The sequence below is a fragment of the Panthera leo genome, chromosome A3 (assembly GCF_018350215.1).
Source record: "Panthera leo isolate Ple1 chromosome A3, P.leo_Ple1_pat1.1, whole genome shotgun sequence".
NCBI lineage: Eukaryota > Metazoa > Chordata > Mammalia > Carnivora > Felidae > Panthera > Panthera leo.
The window spans coordinates 42,718,011-42,736,093 of record NC_056681.1 but is presented as its reverse complement, the minus strand read 5'-3'; the positions used below and the strand labels follow the sequence as shown (position 1 = coordinate 42,736,093).

Sequence of the window (18,083 nt, the reverse complement as noted above, 5' to 3'; positions counted from 1 at the left end):
GTCCCTCTTACAGGAAGTGTGTTGTGTACATGGTGGGGGTTTCTTGAAAATCTGTTTTTGCCCTCGGAGTCGGTCTTTGCTGGCATACCTCGGCTGGGAGTGTGAAGTTACACTTTTAGGACAGCTCTTTTTGTCCCAGTGCCTAGAGGTGAGTCCAGATTAGTACGGTGTGGGCTGGCCCCAGAGGAACCAAGGACCGATGGGGAGCGCGAGATGCCCGTTTGCACACGCTCCAGAACGTCGTGCTTCCGCTGGAACTTGGTGGGTGCACTGCTGTCGCTGAGCGTGGCTCTTCCCCTCTTGCGCTGCATTCACACTGGACACCCTTCCCTGTCTGCGGGCCTGTTTGCCCTGAGGCCAGAAGACCGTCATCGTGTCAGGGCTCGGGGGAACCCCGCCAACCTGCAGGAGATGGAAAACGCTCTCAGACACCCCACGATGACCTTGTCACACACACACGAGTCTGTGTGGGAGAAAGGCCTTCTTGGGGTACCCGACTATGGGTAAATTTTAATACCTTTCCTTCGCCCGTATTTTCTGGTTTTTTGGTAACCTGCATTTTTTTTTTTTCTTCATTTAAGTTTTAGTTAACAGACAGTGTAATACTGGTTTCAGGAGTAGAATTCAGTGATTCATCACTTGCATACGACACCCAGTGCTCATCCTAACAAGTGCCCTCCTTAGTATCCCCCACCCATCTAGCCCATCCCACACATACCTGCCTCCCTCCATCATCCCATAGTTTGTTCTGTATCATCAAGAATCTCTTATGGTTTGTTTCCCTCTCTTCTCTCCCCCCCCCCTTCCTATATGTTCATCAGTTTTGTTTCTTAAATTCCACATGTGAGTGAAATCATACAGTAATTGTCTTTCTCTGATTGACCTATTTTGCTTAGCACAATACACTCTAGCTCCATCCACATCATTGCAAGTGGCAAGCTTTCATTCTTTTTGATGGCTGAGTAATGTTCCATTGTATATATACACCACATCCTCTATATCCATTCATCAGTCAGTGGACATTTGGGGTCTCTCCGTAGTTTGGCTGTTGTTGATGATACTGCTATAAACAGTGGGGGGTGCGTGTACCCCTTCAAATCAGTATTTTTGTATCTGTTGGGTAAATACGTTTTCTTTTTTAAATGGAAAAGAAAAAAAAAGCTCTATTATTTGTCTGCGAGTCAAATAAGCAGGCACTCATTGTACGGAGTGGGGCTCCTAACCTTTCGGGCTTTGTGAGGCAGCCCAGCCCTGACCATGGGTCCTCTGAGCAGCAGAAGGGGGTCCCTGCTCCTTCAGGGGGGTCAGGTTGAGGAAGGAAAGTGGCCAGTTCTTTTCAACCTTGTCCCAGCCTTTGGGTACCCAGTCTATGATCACAAACTGAACTAAGATGGAAAGTTCGTGGCTCCCCACATCTGTGAACCTTGAAGTGTCCTGGGGGAGCTGCTCAGCTCCATATTGTGCAAGGCCTCCCTGGCCACTCCCTTCTGTGCCAGAGCAGATGGAAATGCACAAATAGGATCATGCTCTGTACCCTTCTGGGGCAGGAGTCACCAGAGGTCAGGGGATATAGGGAAGGATCTTCAGAAAAACTGCTAAAGTCGTCTGTACCTTAGCATGTGACTTAATCTAATCTTAAGGCATGCGACTTGATAATAGCATCACCCCTTCCTTCCTACTATCCCATCCCCCCACCCCCCAGTGTCCTTCTTCACTGTGTGCTTGCTGGGTCGCCCCCAGGATTGTGACACTATCGTTCTCAACTAGATGTTTGTGAGATGTGTGGTTTACGAAGCTCCTTTCCATGCATTTCTCCTCCTGAAGGTCTGTAACGTGGATTGGTATGTTTACCTGTTTTTGCAAAAGCAGAAGCCACAGCTCACCTCTTGTTTTGAGACTTCCCAAAAGTCATGTGGCCAGTGGACGGTCAGGGATCTCAGCCTCCTGCCTTGGGCCCTCTGTCTCTGCGGGTCCCTCAGGCCAAGTGCAGCCCACCTCAGCGGCTACTCTACAGCTGTCTTAGGGCTGAGGTACACGCAGATATGTCTTGAGATTAGGTTTCATACTTTTTTCTTTCAAACTTAGTTTTTCAGGGTCTGAAGCTCTGAAATCTCTGTAGGACTTTTGAGCCTTCATAGCCTTCATTCCCTTTCTCTGTAAGTTCTTCAAGCCCAACTTCTCTTTCTCTCTCTTTTTTTAATGTTTATTTATTTTTGAGAGAGAGAGAGAGAGAGAGAGAGAGATGAGACAATGCGAAAGGGGGAGGGGCAAAGAGAAAAGGGGACAGGATCCGAAGCAGGCTTTGTGCTGACAGCAGTGAACCCAATGCAGGGCTCAAACTCACGAACCGTGAGATCATGACCTGAACCAGAGTTGGATGCTTAACCGACTGAGCCACCCAGGTGCTCCAACTTTGCCTTTTTGCAAGAACAAAAACATGCCCTAGGGAAGGAGCCAAATCAGTCTTGGCGCCTCATGTCTCAGAGAAGCTGCTGGATGACATTGCTTCCAGAACTTTCCATTCAGTCATGTTAAAACATGGCAGTGCTGGGGCTCCAGTCGCTGTCCTCAGGCAGCTGTGGTCAGGAAGCCCATAGTTGCACAGATCTTAACCTTTTGTTACCACCCGGGCCTCTGTCCCCCCAGTTCAGCTCCTCGGGGCCCTTGGGCCTGGCCCCTGGCCCTGGGGCTCTTCCCTCATCTGCCCTCCCCTCCGCCAGCCTTGTCTCCCAGGTGTCCTGAAATAACATCTCCTCATTGCAGACCTTCCTCCCTGCTGGCATTGCTTCTAGCCTGTAAGATAGAATCCAGATCCTTGGGGCCTAGGAAGACGTGGACTCACTCCAGTCTCACTTCCCTCTGCTCTGAGTGGCAAGGCCCCTCCGAGCCTCACTGCCTGTCCTTGCCGCTCCCCTTTCCGAAGCCCCGCACAGCCCTCGCCGTTTCCTTATCCAGTAGCTCTTGGCCAAAGCATCCCCTGCCACTGCTGCCACGTCGCTTCCTTGGCAGCATGCCCTCCCTGGGTTCCCTTCCTGTGGCTCTACTGCATGTTTGCCGTGCATCCTGTGTCTCCTCTGCCTCTCAGCTGGCAGTTCGGCCTCTGACTTAACCCTGCCACCCCCAGTGGTGTGCTGACTGCCGGGTGCACGGTACGAGCACACTCTGTGTCTCTAGAGACCGTTGGAACCTGCCTGCCCCAGGCAGGGCTGCGTCAGGGTACCTGCACCGGCCATTGGAGTTGAGCCTCGGTCAACTGATGGGCTGTCCCAGGGCCAGGGTGGCCACCCGCTCCCATTGCTGGGCAGCGGTCAGCACCGACCTGTTGGTCGAGTCCTCTGGAGCCGCACAGGAGCGGTCCCGAGCTGGACTCTGGAGGGGCTGTGATAGTGCCGGGCCGCGGAACCCCACGAGTTCCCTAGCGCTGAGACCTGGCCGCAGGGGATCCTGGTGGGGATGTAAAGACAAAACTCTCCCGAAAGGACTTTGCGGTCGACAGGGAGAGAGGGACTCCTAAGTGCCTCTTGGCAAGACAAGTTTGATTTTAGGTGACCACGCCCCCCGGCATGGTCACAGAAGGGCGCATGGTTTTGGAATTTGAGGTGTTATACACATTACCCAGTGCCGCATGCTCCCTGGCTGGGGGCTGCAGGAGGCAGAGGGCTCCTTGCTTTATCTAACCCTGTTGCCCTTCTTAGCCTCACGAGAGGGTACAGACGGGGGTGCCAGGCAGGAGCCAGAGGGTCCGTGGGCTGTGTTGCTCTATCCTCAGGGATGGCTTCTGGGCACCACCCTTGCACGACTTCTCCGTCCCGCTGGTGGGAGTGGGGGAAAGGGCAGAGCCCCGCCTGAGTCCTTCCCGGTGGGCGCTGTCTGTTCAGGGAGGGGTCGGGGCCTGTGCCGGTCCTGTGACTGGGGCTTGCTTGAAGGTGGCCCTGTTGGTTGACTCTGCGGTGCGTTTTGTGCTGGGCATTGTTCCAAACGTGTTGGGATTTAATCTTGGCAGTGAGGCTAGGAAGGAGGAAAGATTGATTATGACCCCTATTTCGCAGATGAGGAAACCGAGGCCAAGGGAGGTGAAGCAACTTGCCCAAGGACGCACAGGCAGGAAGGAGCTGAGCTCGCAGAATTTGAGCCCAGACTGCCTGACTCAGGGGCCTTGTTCTGACCGCGGTGCCCAGTGCCCAGGGGCAGAGGTGATCTGCAGGCCACACCTGGCCCACAGATGTGTTTGTTCAGCCCCACAGAGGTTTTATTTATTTCTTTGAGTTAGCTGTCAGCACTAAAGGTCAGGAGGTGACACATACAAATCTCGTTTCCGGTTCTCCTCGGCAAGTCCACAGCTCTGAGGGTTCTGGCCCAGACCCCACAGGAGCCATCCCCTGGAGGTGAAGGAACATGTCCAGAGGCTGTCCCCTGAGCCAGACCTGTGCCATCCTTGCAGGGCCCGGTCCCTGCGGGTGTTTATTGTGTCCCCTGCCGGGCAGGTCTGGATTACTCCAGAGCAGTGAGGCACCAGTTCTGTCTCTGTTCTGTCTCTCCGCTCTTTGCTCTCTTGCTGTGACCTTCCTCCAGGCCTCCCTGCTCGTCCATTCCTGGTATTTCAGAACTCACCAAGATGGGCAAGGCAGAGACTATAGGGGCAGGCTCTCAGGAGCTCGTCTCACTACGATTCACTGCCTCATGGTCTTCGTGAAGTCAGTGGTTTAGCAGATTAGATGTTAGTCTTTGACAAATTTAGTGTAGTGCCTTAAGATTTCACAATGCCAGGGATTATTTCCAGTTTTCGAGTCTTTGCTGGAGATGTGTAGCATGCCGGCCCAAGTTAGCTCCCGTTAGCACGTGATTTGTGGCCCGGGTGCCCGCCTCCCAGGAATAGGCATCCAAGTGAGCTCAGCGCCACTGGTTTGGTGAGAGGATCTTGAAACCCAGAAGCAAACGCAGTTCACACGGAGGTCCAGAAGTTCTGGTGCCTACTTCCAAGTACTTTTTTCTTTCATTTTTACTTCCCCTGATTTGGGGGAAATAAAGATGGCACCATTCTTTAAATTTTTTTTTTTTTCTTTTTTTACATTCCCTTTATTTTTGATAGAGAGAGACAGAGCACAAGTAGAGGAGAGGCAGAAAGAGGCAGAGACACAGAATCCGAAGCAGGCTCCAGGCTCCAAGCTGTCAGCACAGAGCCCAACGTGGGACTCGAACTCACAAACTGCGAGATCATGACCTGAGCCAAAGTCGGATGCTCAACTGACTGAGCCATCCAGGCGCCCCAAAGATGGCAGCATTCTTACCTAAACGACTTCATGGAAAAGTGTAAAGCTGGGGCTCTCTAAAAATACCTTTAAAAGATAGTGTTCATATGAACATAGAGAAGGCCAGGGAAGTTTGTGTGGGGAGATCGGGCGATAGGCAGGGGAGAGTTAAATTGTGCTGTGTGTAGCTTTGGATTGTTGCACCTGCTCAAGTTTTCATTACTTTGTTCTCTAAAACATCTAAGAAAATATAATTAGGTAAGAAAGTTTGAATAAAGGTATATTAGAATGATACTCTTACAGAATACTCTTGGCAACGTTCTACAGGCAGAGTGTCCTGGCTATCCAAGAGGGAACACGGTCTGTCAAGACCACTGGGGTGACATCTGTGGGGAAACAGAGCTCCATAGCAAAGCCTGGCTCCACTATCTAAATGTCTCCCCCTCCCGCCCCCAGCAATGTGGTAGGGACTACGGGGGCCTAGAAGGATGGTCTAGGAGAGGCTTCAAGAGATGCCCGAGCCCCTGCGCAGTCTGAGGCCTCTGCAGGGACAACGGCCGTACTTTTGGGGGGTTGGAGGGTCCCTAGGGCTGGAAAGGAATAGACCAGCCTGTCCAGTAGAAATAGTGTGAGCCACCCGTGTGAGCATATGTGTAGTTCAGACTTTCCTAGCAGCTACGTGAAAAAAAAGCAAACAAAAAACAAAGAATTAAATTTTAATGATACATTTTATTTAACCCAATTTTCCCCAAATATTATCATTTCCACATGCAGTCGATACCAGAAAATTATTACAGATATTTTACCAAGTCTTCAAACCGGGGTGTATTTGTACCTGCAGCACAGCTTGGTCCACGCTGGCTGCATTTCAAGTGCCCAGTGGCCACATGTAACTGGTGGCCAGCCTGTTGGGACAGCACAGTAGACATTTCCCGAGTCAGGAAAGGAAAACGTCTGTCCATTTGAGCTCCAACTGTGTCTTTGAAATAGTGGACTTCCGTCTTCTGGAAAACCTGCATCTGCCTGCAGGCTGAGGGGGAAGGGCAGGGACCCCGGAAACCAAAATGCTACTGGTGGGGTCTTCTTCCAGTAGTGAACTTGAGAGCGGTCTTTGCTTTGTTTTTGGCTTAGCGGTGCTCAGAGTGGTTTTTCTAAGTTTGCCATCAAGATGATTTTGTGTTATATACGTATATCAATGAAAAGAAAGGCTGAAGGGAACACGCACCCCACCCCCACTTCATTTTCATGGCACTCTTGAGCTCTTAGGCCTTGAACGTCACCGTGGTTATTTTTAATCTCCCGAGCCTCACTCATGAGGTAAGAAGTTCTACAATGAAGGTGCTCATAGCAACCAGCTCGCCCACATCCCACGTTCCCCTCATTAAGGTATCACTCTAAATGCTTTGACTGGCGATGAAAATATTGTGACTAGCAAGTGAAAATATTGTGACAGGCCAGAGAATTTGGGGTTGCTATGGAAACCTTCCCCGTGCGTTGTCCTCAGTGAGGGGGGCTTAGCTGAAGGTGCTGCCACGGGCCGGCCTGTTTCCCTTTATTTCATTCATTTGGGGCCCGGCTGTTCGGCCACGGGGCAGCTCTGGGCCTCGGCATAAGTCATTCCCCGGGGCATTTCAGGCGGGGTTGCTGCCAGATGGGGTGTCTCAGTTCACCCTTTCCTGCATTCGAGGCCACTCGAGAGCCTGCCTTGAGTGAGTGTGCGTGTGTCAGGGGGCCTCAGGAGCACCGCAGAAGTCACAGCACAGGTGGCTGTTGGCACCTGACTCTGTGCCTCCCGGGAAGTCACTCGTGGACTGACAAGTGGGCAGGCCCGCTGTGAAAGAACCTAGCCCAGCCTCCCCTCCCCTAAAACCTGCCTCGGGCTTCGTGAAGCTGGAAACAGTGTTTGAACCTGGATGTGTGGAAAGAGCCTCCTTTTCCCTGGGACCACAGAGAAGCAGCGTTAGAGATGCGGGCCTTTGCTTGCCATCCTTCTCCAGTGACCGCGGGGTTGTGGCAGTGGGGTCCATGTTTACGAGGAGCCATGGGGCTTGGTCACCGCAGGCGGGTGAACCCACCTGTGCAGGGCTGTGCAGGGCTGTGCAGGGCTAGAACTGGACCAAGCGGTTTGCTGGAAAAAGGGAAGGAAAAGCACCTTTGGGGAAGGTATGCCTTGCTTAATTCTGCTCATTTTGATGATAAAAAGGGGGGCGGTGAGGATGTCTCCCCCAGCCTAGGAAAACAGCCTTTCTTTTACTTAGGGACCTTCCTCCTCTGCTCTCTTCGGGCAGTTGGGACGACTGTGCAGGGACCTGAAGTCTGGGCCGTTTCTCAGCACTCTGAAAGAGCTCAGGGTACCCAGGGCAGGCTCGCATTCAGCCCGTACAGCCCAAGCAGCTGGACAGAGTCCTCGGTCGGCTGTCTGGCCCCTGCTGCTTTGAGGTGTGACCAGCTTGGTTGCTGGGCGCGGAGGGTAAATTCCTGTTCCTTCTCTCTCCCTGCACAGCGCCCCCGGACTCCGACAGCCCTCTCTACCTCCCTTACAAGACTCTGGTCTCCACGGTCGGAAGCATGGTATTCAACGAGGGTGAGGCCCAGCGGCTCATTGAGATCCTGTCCGAGAAGGCTGGAGTCATCCAGGACACCTGGCATAAGGTAGACCCGCCCTCCCTGCTCTCCCCTTAAGTCCTGGGGCCCTCGCCTCCCTTGAGTGACCCCGTTGGGCTGGCCACATGCACAGAGTTCAGGAAACAGTCTCCACTGGCCTCTCTCAGCAGCACCCCGCCTCCCCTTCCCAGACACAGATTGCATGAATCACCCTGAGTACACTCTGCCTTCTGCCTCAGCCCAGCCACAGCCCAGCCACGGAAACAGGAAGACCGTTACGGGTCAGGGCCGGGCTCTGTGTTGTGTGAGCCAGGGGGGGTGAACACAGGAGCTGGGGCCCGGCTGGCCTGTGGCCAGGGCTCGGGTGCAGAAAAGAAGGTGTAGGGACACGCTGCACAGTGGGGAGCCTGGAAGCCCCTTTCTCTGACGTCCCTCCTGCTGTTGGGGGTCAGTCCAGAGGCCGGCACTCGCCCTCTGCTTCTTGTGGCGAATGAGCTGCCACCAGGAGATGCTGCCTGGCATGTGTTTGTTCCTCATCCAGAGTCAGAACTCTAGGAATTTTGCTAGAGAATTTTGTGGCACCCTAGTGGTTAGTGATGCTGGGGGGTGTCTTGAGAGCCAGGCCAGTGACTCCTGACCTGAGGCCAGCGGGGCTTACTCCCTTCCTGACTCTCGCCAAGGTGTGGCACATCCCACAGTCACAGGAAGCTTTGTGCTCAGTGAGCTTGGGGGAGGGAAGGGTGTCTCTTGGTGTGCGAGTGACTGGAGGTTGGGAGGACCTCTCCTCCAAGGAGACAGGCCCAGACTCACCTCAGGCCACTGTCCCCAGAGTACACCTCGCCTCCCGAGGCATCTTGCAGGCCTCACACAGCAGCTAAGGGGTAGGCCCCAAGCCAGAAACAATGACTAATTGCCCTTCAGTGGGGTAGGAAAAGGCCTTGGCCACCATTGGCCCAAGTTCGTGGGAAGCACCATGCTCCTAAAACCTACTGCAGAGACGCAAAGCTTTTGGTCCAAACAGTTCCTGTATGCAGTGGGCCTAGAGACCTGGCCGACTGAGTGGCTGAGGCAGGGGTGCCCGTCCCCAGAAGTGCGTGGAGTCGGGCTAGAACCCGCTCACCCAGAAGCCCCATCCCACAGGACCGGGCCCCTGCTCTGGTCGTGGGTCAGGGTCTGACTGCTGGGGTGGGAGGGCACACCAGCTATCTGCACACCCCCTCTGTTAACGCTGCTCTGTGGGCACTTCCAGGCCACTCAGAAGGGCGACCCTGTGGCAATTCTGAAACGCCAGCTGGAAGAGAAGGAAAAGCTGCTGGCCACAGAGCAGGAAGACGCAGCTGCCGCCAAGAGCAAACTGAGGGAGCTCAATAAGGTACGGCTGAGCGCACACCCTGTCCTGAGCACCCCCAGCGGTGGCCAGTGCTGTCCCCAGATCGCAGGCTGGCCTTCCCACCTGGACTCCTTGCACGCGCCTGCTGGCTTGGGACTGCCTCTCACACCAGGGATTCTGTGTCCACGGGAAGGCCTTCTGCTGTCTGAGAGCCTGACAACCTGGGGCTGGCTCACCTGTCATGGCCCTGGGTAGCTGTGCGGGGTGGCAGCTCCCCTCCATGATGAAGAACACGTGCGCATGGACGTTAAGTAGAGGGTTAGGGCTGTCATTCTCTGATGGGGATGGGCCAAAACCTCATCACCGGTCCCACAGTGACAGGCCATCTTTTTAGGGTATTCACCCTGAAAGCGCAAGGGGCCACCCCCGCCAGAACTCGCTGAGCTTTGTCCCTTGCCTCTCTCCTGAGGAGTAAGTCCTGGTGCCGCGGTCCCACGAGGCCAGTTGCACTCAGTTTGAAAGCTGTCTCTTTCCAGCAGAATTCTGTGGCTTGCTCTTGCCCTCTTGCTGCTTACTTCCCCCTTCTGTCCGGGCAGCGGGCCCAGGGAGATGGCCTGGGACTGGGGATGTCCCATGTGGTCTGGGCCACAGCCCTTCCTCAGGGCACCTCCACCTGCTCATTCGAGAATAGTCAGAAACGAGGCAGCCTGAGTTTCTGACCTCAGTTGGAGAGACACAGCCCTGAGCCAAACAGTGAAGTTCATTTGGTGGAGATGGCAAGAGCAGATGAGCTTTTTGGGTGGTAACTCTTGGTTAATGGTCCACCCAGGAGAAGGACCTTCCCTAGAGCTCAGTAGCCTTCTGCCCGCTGGGCCTCATCACCTCTGTCAAGATTGTCCACGTGCAGCCTTCACGTGAGCCCGTCTTGAGTTGTTGGTGAAATGCAGGCTGGCTGGAGCTGCTCGCCCTGCCCCCAGGAGCCGGACACGCAGCCTCTTTCTGCCTCGGCCAATGGTGCGCCATGGCCGTGAGCATTTGCACCACAGAATAGGGCCAGCGCCGTGAATCAGTGCCCTCCCACCCCCAGGAGCCAGCAGGCCAGCACTGGTCAAATCTGTGGTTTCGGGGAGCCATCCTTCTGTACCTTCTTTCTGGACAAACTGAGAAATCCCTGTGACATTTGTCTGCCCCAGAATTAAGGTCAGGGGAGAGGAAATGGAGCAAATGTCCCCACGGCTGGTTGGCTGTGTGGTTGTCTGGCTAGTTCCGTGCCTGCCCCCTTGACTTTAGGGTGGGCTGGAGGTGTGAGGAGTGAGGAGGTACAACCTTTGCCAGTCCCAGTGGCCTGTTTCTTCCCCATGCCCAGGGTCCTGGCTACCGTGGGCAGGGCAGCGGGTGCAAGCAGGGAGTACATCCTGCAGGAGGCCCCTTAATGCGGCCCTCATGCTGGACACTTACTGCTCACCCTAGTGGTGGCCGCTTGACACAGCCCTTGGTGTTCGTTACCCATCTTGCTCCGAGGTGTCCAGCCAGGCCCCCGCTCCTCTGACCGCACCCTCCCTGCACCCTCCTGGGCTCCCAAGTGCTAACACGGTCCTATGAGGTCCCTCTTTAAGCTCTGCCAGTGGGTCTTAATCTTCAGACCCAAGCCCACACCCCTGCGGTCCTGCCCCATGTGCTCCCCTGACATGCCGACCCTTTGTTGCCACCCCTGGGCTTCTCCTCCTGCTCTTCTCTTATCCTCAAATGCCTTTCACTGCGTGGCTGGCTGGAGATTTTCCCCTTATCTTTGAAGACTCCTTTGACCTCCCTCCCTCCCTCCTGTGAGAAGCCTTCCAGAACGCCCATTTTCCTCTCCCAATGCCATGGTTGTCATCACCAAAGCAATTACCTATCATTGTATTGTCCCCTGTGATTCTGGCCACCTTGCTTGACTTAACCTAGCAGGCTGCCTGTTAGCGAATGGCCACCAAGGCCCAAGGCCAGCACACAGCTAAGAGGAAGCCTTCCCGGCCTTGGACACCATCATATCTTCCCCAGGGCTCAGTGAGCTCAGCTTTAAAATGGGGGTCATGATCCCCATCTTACTGACAGAATTGAGTGAGGCACCTGCTTGCCTCAGAGTGGGAGCACAGTGTTGGCCACCTCTCCCGGTTCCGGTGGATGATCAGTGAAGTGTCCTTTAGCGTGGACCTTGGGCTCCTGTGGGCTCTCACCCTGGGCAGAGCCAGGAAGAGGATTGTGTGAACAGTGAGGCCAGGGGTCCCAGGTGGGCTCAGGGAAGGCCGGGCACACAGGCAGCGTTGGCACCCAGCGGCCACCCCGTCAGCCTAGCTCCTCCTTTAGCTTCTGATTTGCTTCTGTCCCAGCCCAGGGACGGACGTGCGGGGGGCACTCTGGCCCTTCGGGGTGGGTCTCCCTGGCATCCCTGGCCTGGAGAAGGAGAGCATTTCCCACTTCTCTGATCTCCTGCCCAGGACCGGGATGGCACAGGGCCTGGAATCTTGGGAGACGCTTGCACCGTGGTCCCCCAGGCCAGCTGGGCCCACACCAGGCTCTTCCAGCCCAGCTGGAGGCCCACTGGACAGGGAGCATCCTCACCCCAGGGGCTTGTTTGCATCACCCTTTCTCGAATAGTCACTCTCTGCTCCCCTGTGGCTTCCATCCATTGCCATTCTTCCAAGAATGACACAGACCCCAGCCAGCCCCTCTCCCCTGACCAGCCCATCCCACCCTGTGCTCTGCCCATGCCTGAGGCTTCAGGTCCCCAGGCCCAGCATCCTGTGTTCATCATGGGCATCTGACACTGACCAGAGCAGATGTTCCCTGGGCTGCGGAGGGAGGACTGATCAGGTGCACGTGGAGACCTGGGCCCTCCGTGTGGCTCAGCCATCAAGGCTCACTGCTGCTTCCATCCTGACACGAAGCACTCAAGTAGAAGTGGGCCTTCCAGGACCTGGATGTCAGGGACCCAGCCAAGCCAGGGTGTCGTAGCCCCAGCAGGGCCGAGCCAATAGTCCTGGAGAGCACAAGACAGTGTGTCCTGTTTACATAGCTCCTTCCTGTGTCCGCTGCCTTCACATGGCCAAGGTCTGACATCCACTCCTACTGGTCAGGTCAGCAGGGTTTTCCAGGGATCAGATCCCTCGTTGCCTCCTGTGGGTTCTCTGCTGTGGCTGGCTTGGTCTGTCCGGGAACTCAGGGGGAGGGGGTCTCAAGCCCCCAGCCCCAGGCGATGTCTGGGCTGTGATGACCTTGGGCCCGTCTGACAAGTTCCTGCCCTGGCCTGACTGCCTCTGTGCCCTCTGCTGTGTCCTAGGAGCTGGCAGCAGAAAAGGCTAAGGCAGCAGCTGGGGAGGCCAAGGTGAAGAAGCAGCTTGTGGCCCGGGAGCAGGAGATCACAGCCGTGCAGGCGCGCATGCAGGCCAGCTACCGGGAGCACGTCAAGGAAGTGCAGCAGCTACAGGGCAAGGTGGGCAGTGGCTCTGGGGTGCGGCCGGGGGCCCCAGGGGGCACATGGCTCCCCACAGGGTGGGGGAGCTGGCTTCAGAATCGGGTTGGTTTGGGAGGGAGGGGCCGTTTCACGTGGCCAGCCCACCACGCGTGTGTGAACGTCAGCAGCCAGGAAGATATAAAATAGATTTTAAACAACGCTTTTTGAAAACAGCCTGGTCCCAAGTGGCCGGTGCCATGTCCCGTCTCCTCCGTTCCCGTGGGTCAAGTTCGCAGCCTCCATGTGACTCCCCAGTCATGCTGGCTCTGCCCTCTCTGCTCGTGCTTGGGAGGACGCCATAAAACGAGACACGAGCTGCCCGAGGGAGCAGCCTGGCCTGCCTGCAGGGCCAGAGCCCCGTGCCTTCTCCCCGGCCCTGCGCTCTGTTCATGGTTGGCCATGGCCACCTCCCTGCTGCTTGGCTCAGGATGTGCCACGGGAGGTCAGAGAGCAGGAAACAGGCTTCCTCGGGGTAATTGTAGGCTGTGGCTATGTGCTTGGTGTCATGGCGGTTAACACAGCGCCTGGAGTCTACAGACCGTAAGGCAGAGGGAAGGGAGGGGGCGCATGCAGGGGGTCACCCTGCCTCTGGTGCATTAGTTTGTGGGCTGGGGCCTCGCTGACCTCGCTCCCCACCAAAGCCGGCTCTCTGTGAGGCCAAGAGGCACTCTGATGCCCCTTCGCTGACTTTGCAGATCCGGACTCTTCAGGAGCAACTGGAGAATGGCCCCAACACACAGCTGGCCCGTCTGCAGCAAGAAAACTCCATCCTGAGGGATGCCTTGAACCAGGCCACGAGCCAGGTGGAGAGCAAGTAAGCTCAGCGCCCCCGTTCAGACACCGTGAGGGCGCTCTCCTGGAGGCTCTGGAGCTGGGGAGGGTGTCCGAGCCTCAAGGCTTTGCAGGTAGATTCTAGTTTCTTGCTGGATGTGGGGCTGGCACGACAGCCTGGCATGGGCCCCACACGTGAGTGAGCACGGGGAGCTGGCTGTGCACTTGGCAACCCTCCCCGTTCAGGGCTCTGGCCTGAGACTCCATCCCCCTGTCTGGCTGTGAGTGGCCAACCCTTCCAGTGCATGGCCGGCATCCTCACACGTGGTCAAGGCGCCAGGGAGAGCCAGCAAACCCGGTCTGGTCTGTCCGTGCCCAGTGTCCACGTAGTTGGGTGCCTCTCAGGTCCTGGCTGGTGCTGGCATCTTGCCTTCCCGGGGGAACACGTACTTTTCCACGTCTGTCTTCACAGGATCTCGATGTAGGGTCTTTAAACACTTCTCATGGTGGCCCAGAATTTTGGGGGTTAGCGGATTGTCCATGATCAGAGTTTGATGGTGGTGTGGGGACCCACCGTGGTCCTGAGCCCCTGGATTCTCCACCGGGAGACGAGATCTCCTGTGCTGGAAGGGACATTTGCAGTAGTAAGTCCTGCCTCACGGCACTCGGCCCGGCCTGCTCAGGGGGGCTCTTGCTCTCAGCATCACCCATCAGGAGTTCCAAGGGCTAGTGAGTCCAATAGGGGGCTGACCTTGGAGGGCAGCAGTGACCTCACCCTGTGAAGGGCAGCGTGGCTTTCTTCTGACTTCCTGATTTGAGCATTACGGTCTCAACTGGCTGGCCCAGAGGAAGCCCCACTACGTTTTCTTTTGATTCACATTTCCTTGCCCTCTCTTGGCCTGAAACATCCAGAAGGGACTTTCCGAGGTTCTGCGTTATCCCCAGAGCATCCCCTCTTGCCTGGAGAACCGACAAAGGTAGAGGGCGCTAGTACCCTCTGTCCCTTAGCTGCAAGTCAAGTGGGGAGAAGGTTGGCCCAGGAGCCGGACCGGGGAGGGGAGTCTGTGCCCATGCGTCTGGTCTTGCCGGTGGCCCCCCAGGGCAGTGTGAGCTAATGGCCACCTTCCCCAGGCTGGTGCCTTCTGTGCAGAGGCCTCCTCTGGGTGTGCGTGTGCACACATCTTCATGTCTGCCCTGGCCTGTCAGCAGGCTGGAGGTTGGTGGCTGTGGTTTCCTCAGCAGCTACAAGCAGAAGGTAACAGTGGAGCTCTGGTTTCTCCACTCATGTAGAATCCACTGCGGCCTCTGTCCCGGGGAAAGTCATAAAGCTACAGACCTGTCACCCTGAGGCGGTGGCCACCGACTCCCTTTGTGGAAGTTCTGCTCTGCGTGGGGTGGGTGTCCCGGGGCCCTGCCCAGAGCTCCAGAGCAGTCCCAGGGGGCCACCCACTCAGCTTCCCGTCACTATCCCAGGGCACTGGAATCTAGCCTTTGCTGTAAGCCCTCCGGTCTTGAATCTTGGCCTTAGCGTGAGCTGAGAGAGAGCCTTTGGGACAGCCACGTTGGTGCAGGTGGGAAAAGCCAAGTGCAGAGAGGTGGGACCCACCTGGCCCTCAGCCAGCAGAGTGCAGCTGGTCCTAGCCAGGTTTCTGGCCTCCACGTGGTGTGACACCACTGTGCAGGGTTGTGGGCGGTCTTGTCTGTCCCCTTTGTCTTGCCGAGTACTGTCTCCTGGCTGGACGGTCGGTCCTGCCTCAGAGAGATGTCTTCTGAGCTGATGAGGCTGGTGGGCCGATCACCTGCTCGCACTGGGGAAAGCGGGTCTTGAGCTGCCTTTCTTTTCCTTTCAATCGAGTCTCCTTCCTTCACTTCTGTGCTTGTCGCCGGTCCTGAGATCCAGCTTTTGTGCAGTGTTCAACAGTCTGTTTTGTAAAGTGCCTCAACCTCCCATCTCTGGTGGCCCCCAGGCGTGGCCATGGTCCAGTCTGCCAGGGAAGTGGGGCGCATGGACTCCAGCCCTGCAGGGGTGTCGAGGCCAGTCAGCCTGCATCTGGGGCCTGTCTGGTCCTAGATCAGCAATGAGGAGAAGAGTGTCTTGCCTTTTCTCTGACTTTCTCTGACTTTCTGGGCGGGGTTCCTGTGGGATACTGTAGGGCACATTTTGCTCTTCGCTCTGTATGGTCCATACGCGGCGCTGGCAAAAGAACGTCTTCACCAACACACATCAAAGCCCATAGGACTGACAATATGAGAGGCTTTGGTAGTGGCTCTGGGATGTGGGTGACCACTTGTAAAAGAGCACGTGCCCCGAAGGAAAGGCTCGCCTGCCAGGCCCTGTCACCCAGGGGGAGCTCTCGGGGCTGGCGAGAGCTCACCCAGTCAGTCCCTCTTCTGTCCATCAGTTGGGGCTGGTGACTGTCTTGCAGGCAGAACGCGGAGCTGGCCAAGCTCCGGCAGGAGCTCAGCAAGGTCAGCAAGGAGTTGGTGGAGAAGTCAGAGGCCGCACGGCAGGAAGAACAGCAGCGGAAGGCTCTGGAGACCAAGGCGGCCGCCTTTGAGAAACAGGTCCTACAGCTGCAGGTGAGCCATGGTGGCAGCCGCTTCAGCGCCCGAGTCTGCTCTGCCCTCCCCCCCGCAAGCCTATTTGCGTAGCAGGGACAGGCCAGAGCTTGCCTGGCCACATCGGGTCATCCCTTCCCCGTGATCGTGATGGCCGGAACCCTCGGCCCGGGCCTCGTTAGTAACAGTGATCGCTAGTGGTGTGGAGCGGGTGCACTCAGTGTGGTCAGCATTGTCCTGAGTGCTCTGTAAGCATTGACCCCGCCAACTCTCGTCGGGACCCTAGGAGGTAGGTGCCATTGTTATCTGTCGTCACCCATTACAAGATCTGAGGCACCAAGAAGTAACTGGTCCCAAGTTCACACAGAAGTGGGATTTGAACCCCTAGGTCTGGCCCCAGAGCTGTTTCTCCTTCCACGTTTGCCACCACCGGTGGTCCTGCAGCCTCGGGCTTCAAGGCTGGGCTGGTATGCTTCCTTCTCAGCCTCCGGCTGTGGCCTGAGAGCTGTCATTTTCCCCGGAGAGTGGCTGTTCTCCTTCAGAGGAGGAAGATTGTCCCCATCCCAAAGTGCACTGGGCAACATCCAGTGTGGCCTCAGCCTAGGGGCTTTGCTCCCTGTTGCCCTGAAGGCTTCTGGATGCCCCAGTCAGCCCGTTTGGGGACCACATGTGGGGAGCCTTGCTCTCATGTCTGCTGTGTATTTAACTTACCTGCGGGAGGAAGTCCTGGTGGTCGGAGGGCCCTGGGCCCTTCTGCGGCTCAGCCATTGAAGTTAGGCTGAAGCACGAGTCTTGTGGAAGGTACTAAAACGACAGACGTGAAATTGTAAGACCAGTGTTTGGGTGTATACGAGGGACCAAAAAGGAACACGGACAGGTAAACACAGTGTGGATTATTGGGGCAGCATCAAGATGGATGATTTGGTGTTTGCTATTTTTACCTAAAGCAGGCCCACCCACACCAGTGAGATCAGATGCTCACTGGGGTGGGCCTAGCCGTGATCATGTGTTGAAGGTTTCGGGATAGTTCCTGTGCTTCGGGGGCTGGAACCTCCCCTCTGGCACCCAGCTCGTCACCGTTATGTGTGCCACTTCTAAGGGGTCAAAGCCTGGGGCTGGCCCTCACCAGTAAGCCCCAGACTCGGAGCGTCTCTTGCCCTCTCAGGCTTCGGGCTGTCGTCCCCTGCCTGGGGCCGCAGAGTCCCCTCTTTCCTCTCTGACACCAGAGATTCTGGGAGTGGATGACTGCAGGTGGTGAAGGAGGCAGGGGTGTGTGGCTGCCTCCTCTGTTGTCCCATTGCTGACAGTGAAGCCCCCGGTGTCCGCTGGGGATTTTGGAGCCTTTTTCCCCATCTGAAAAAGGGTGTGACAGTAGTACCTGTCCCATGGGCTGGCTGGGGGTTCACCACGCTGATGCACACATAGAATGCCTACAGTAGTCCTTTGCTCAGAACAAGAACTCAACAGATGCGAACCTTAGAGGGGCCAACTCAGGAGGTCCCCAGGTTTTTCTGGAGGGTTAGGTTGCGGGAAGCAACTCTCTGTGTCACACTGAAGTCAAAACGGGGCTTTTCCCTTTCTGTGACTGCGCTTCATCACCTGGGACCCCTTACCGAGAACTCACCGTTGAGGGGCCAGGGTGGCCATGGCCTCCTGGCTTTTTCCAGTGGGTAAACTGACTTTAGAAATCCAGGAGCATTTTTTTTTTTCAAATTTTTTTTAATGTTTATTTATTTTTGACACAGAGGGAGACAGAGCATGAGCGGGGGAGGGGCAGAGAGAGAGGGGAGACACAGAATCCGAAGCAGACTCCAACTCACAGACCGCGAGATCATGACCTGAGCCGAAGTCGGACGTTCAACCGACTGAGCCACTCAGGTGCCCTGAAATCCAGGACCATTTTTTTTTTAAGTTTATTTATTTATTTTGAGAGAGGAGAGAGGGGCAGAGAGAGAGAGAGAATGATTCCCAAAAAGGCTCTGCACCGTCAACACAGAGCATAGCTCTGGGCTAAGCTCACAAACTGTGAGATGGTGACCAGAGCTGAAATTGAGTCAGATGCTTAACCGACAGAGCC

General features: G+C 56.1%; 1 protein-coding gene across 4 annotated transcripts in view; it reads left to right on the top strand.

The window, feature by feature from the left end:
- The window catches only part of RRBP1 (ribosome binding protein 1), a 64,475-nt gene that overhangs the window by 31,237 nt on the left and 15,155 nt on the right, over positions 1 to 18,083 (top strand). For all 4 annotated transcript variants that reach the window (XM_042931684.1, XM_042931686.1, XM_042931685.1 and 1 more), the window contains 5 exons: positions 7,753 to 7,901; positions 9,103 to 9,225; positions 12,503 to 12,655; positions 13,372 to 13,490; positions 15,874 to 16,027. In XM_042931684.1, coding sequence (XP_042787618.1) covers positions 7,753 to 7,901; positions 9,103 to 9,225; positions 12,503 to 12,655; positions 13,372 to 13,490; positions 15,874 to 16,027 — 698 coding nt within the window. The remainder of the gene's footprint in view (positions 1 to 7,752; positions 7,902 to 9,102; positions 9,226 to 12,502; positions 12,656 to 13,371; positions 13,491 to 15,873; positions 16,028 to 18,083) is intronic.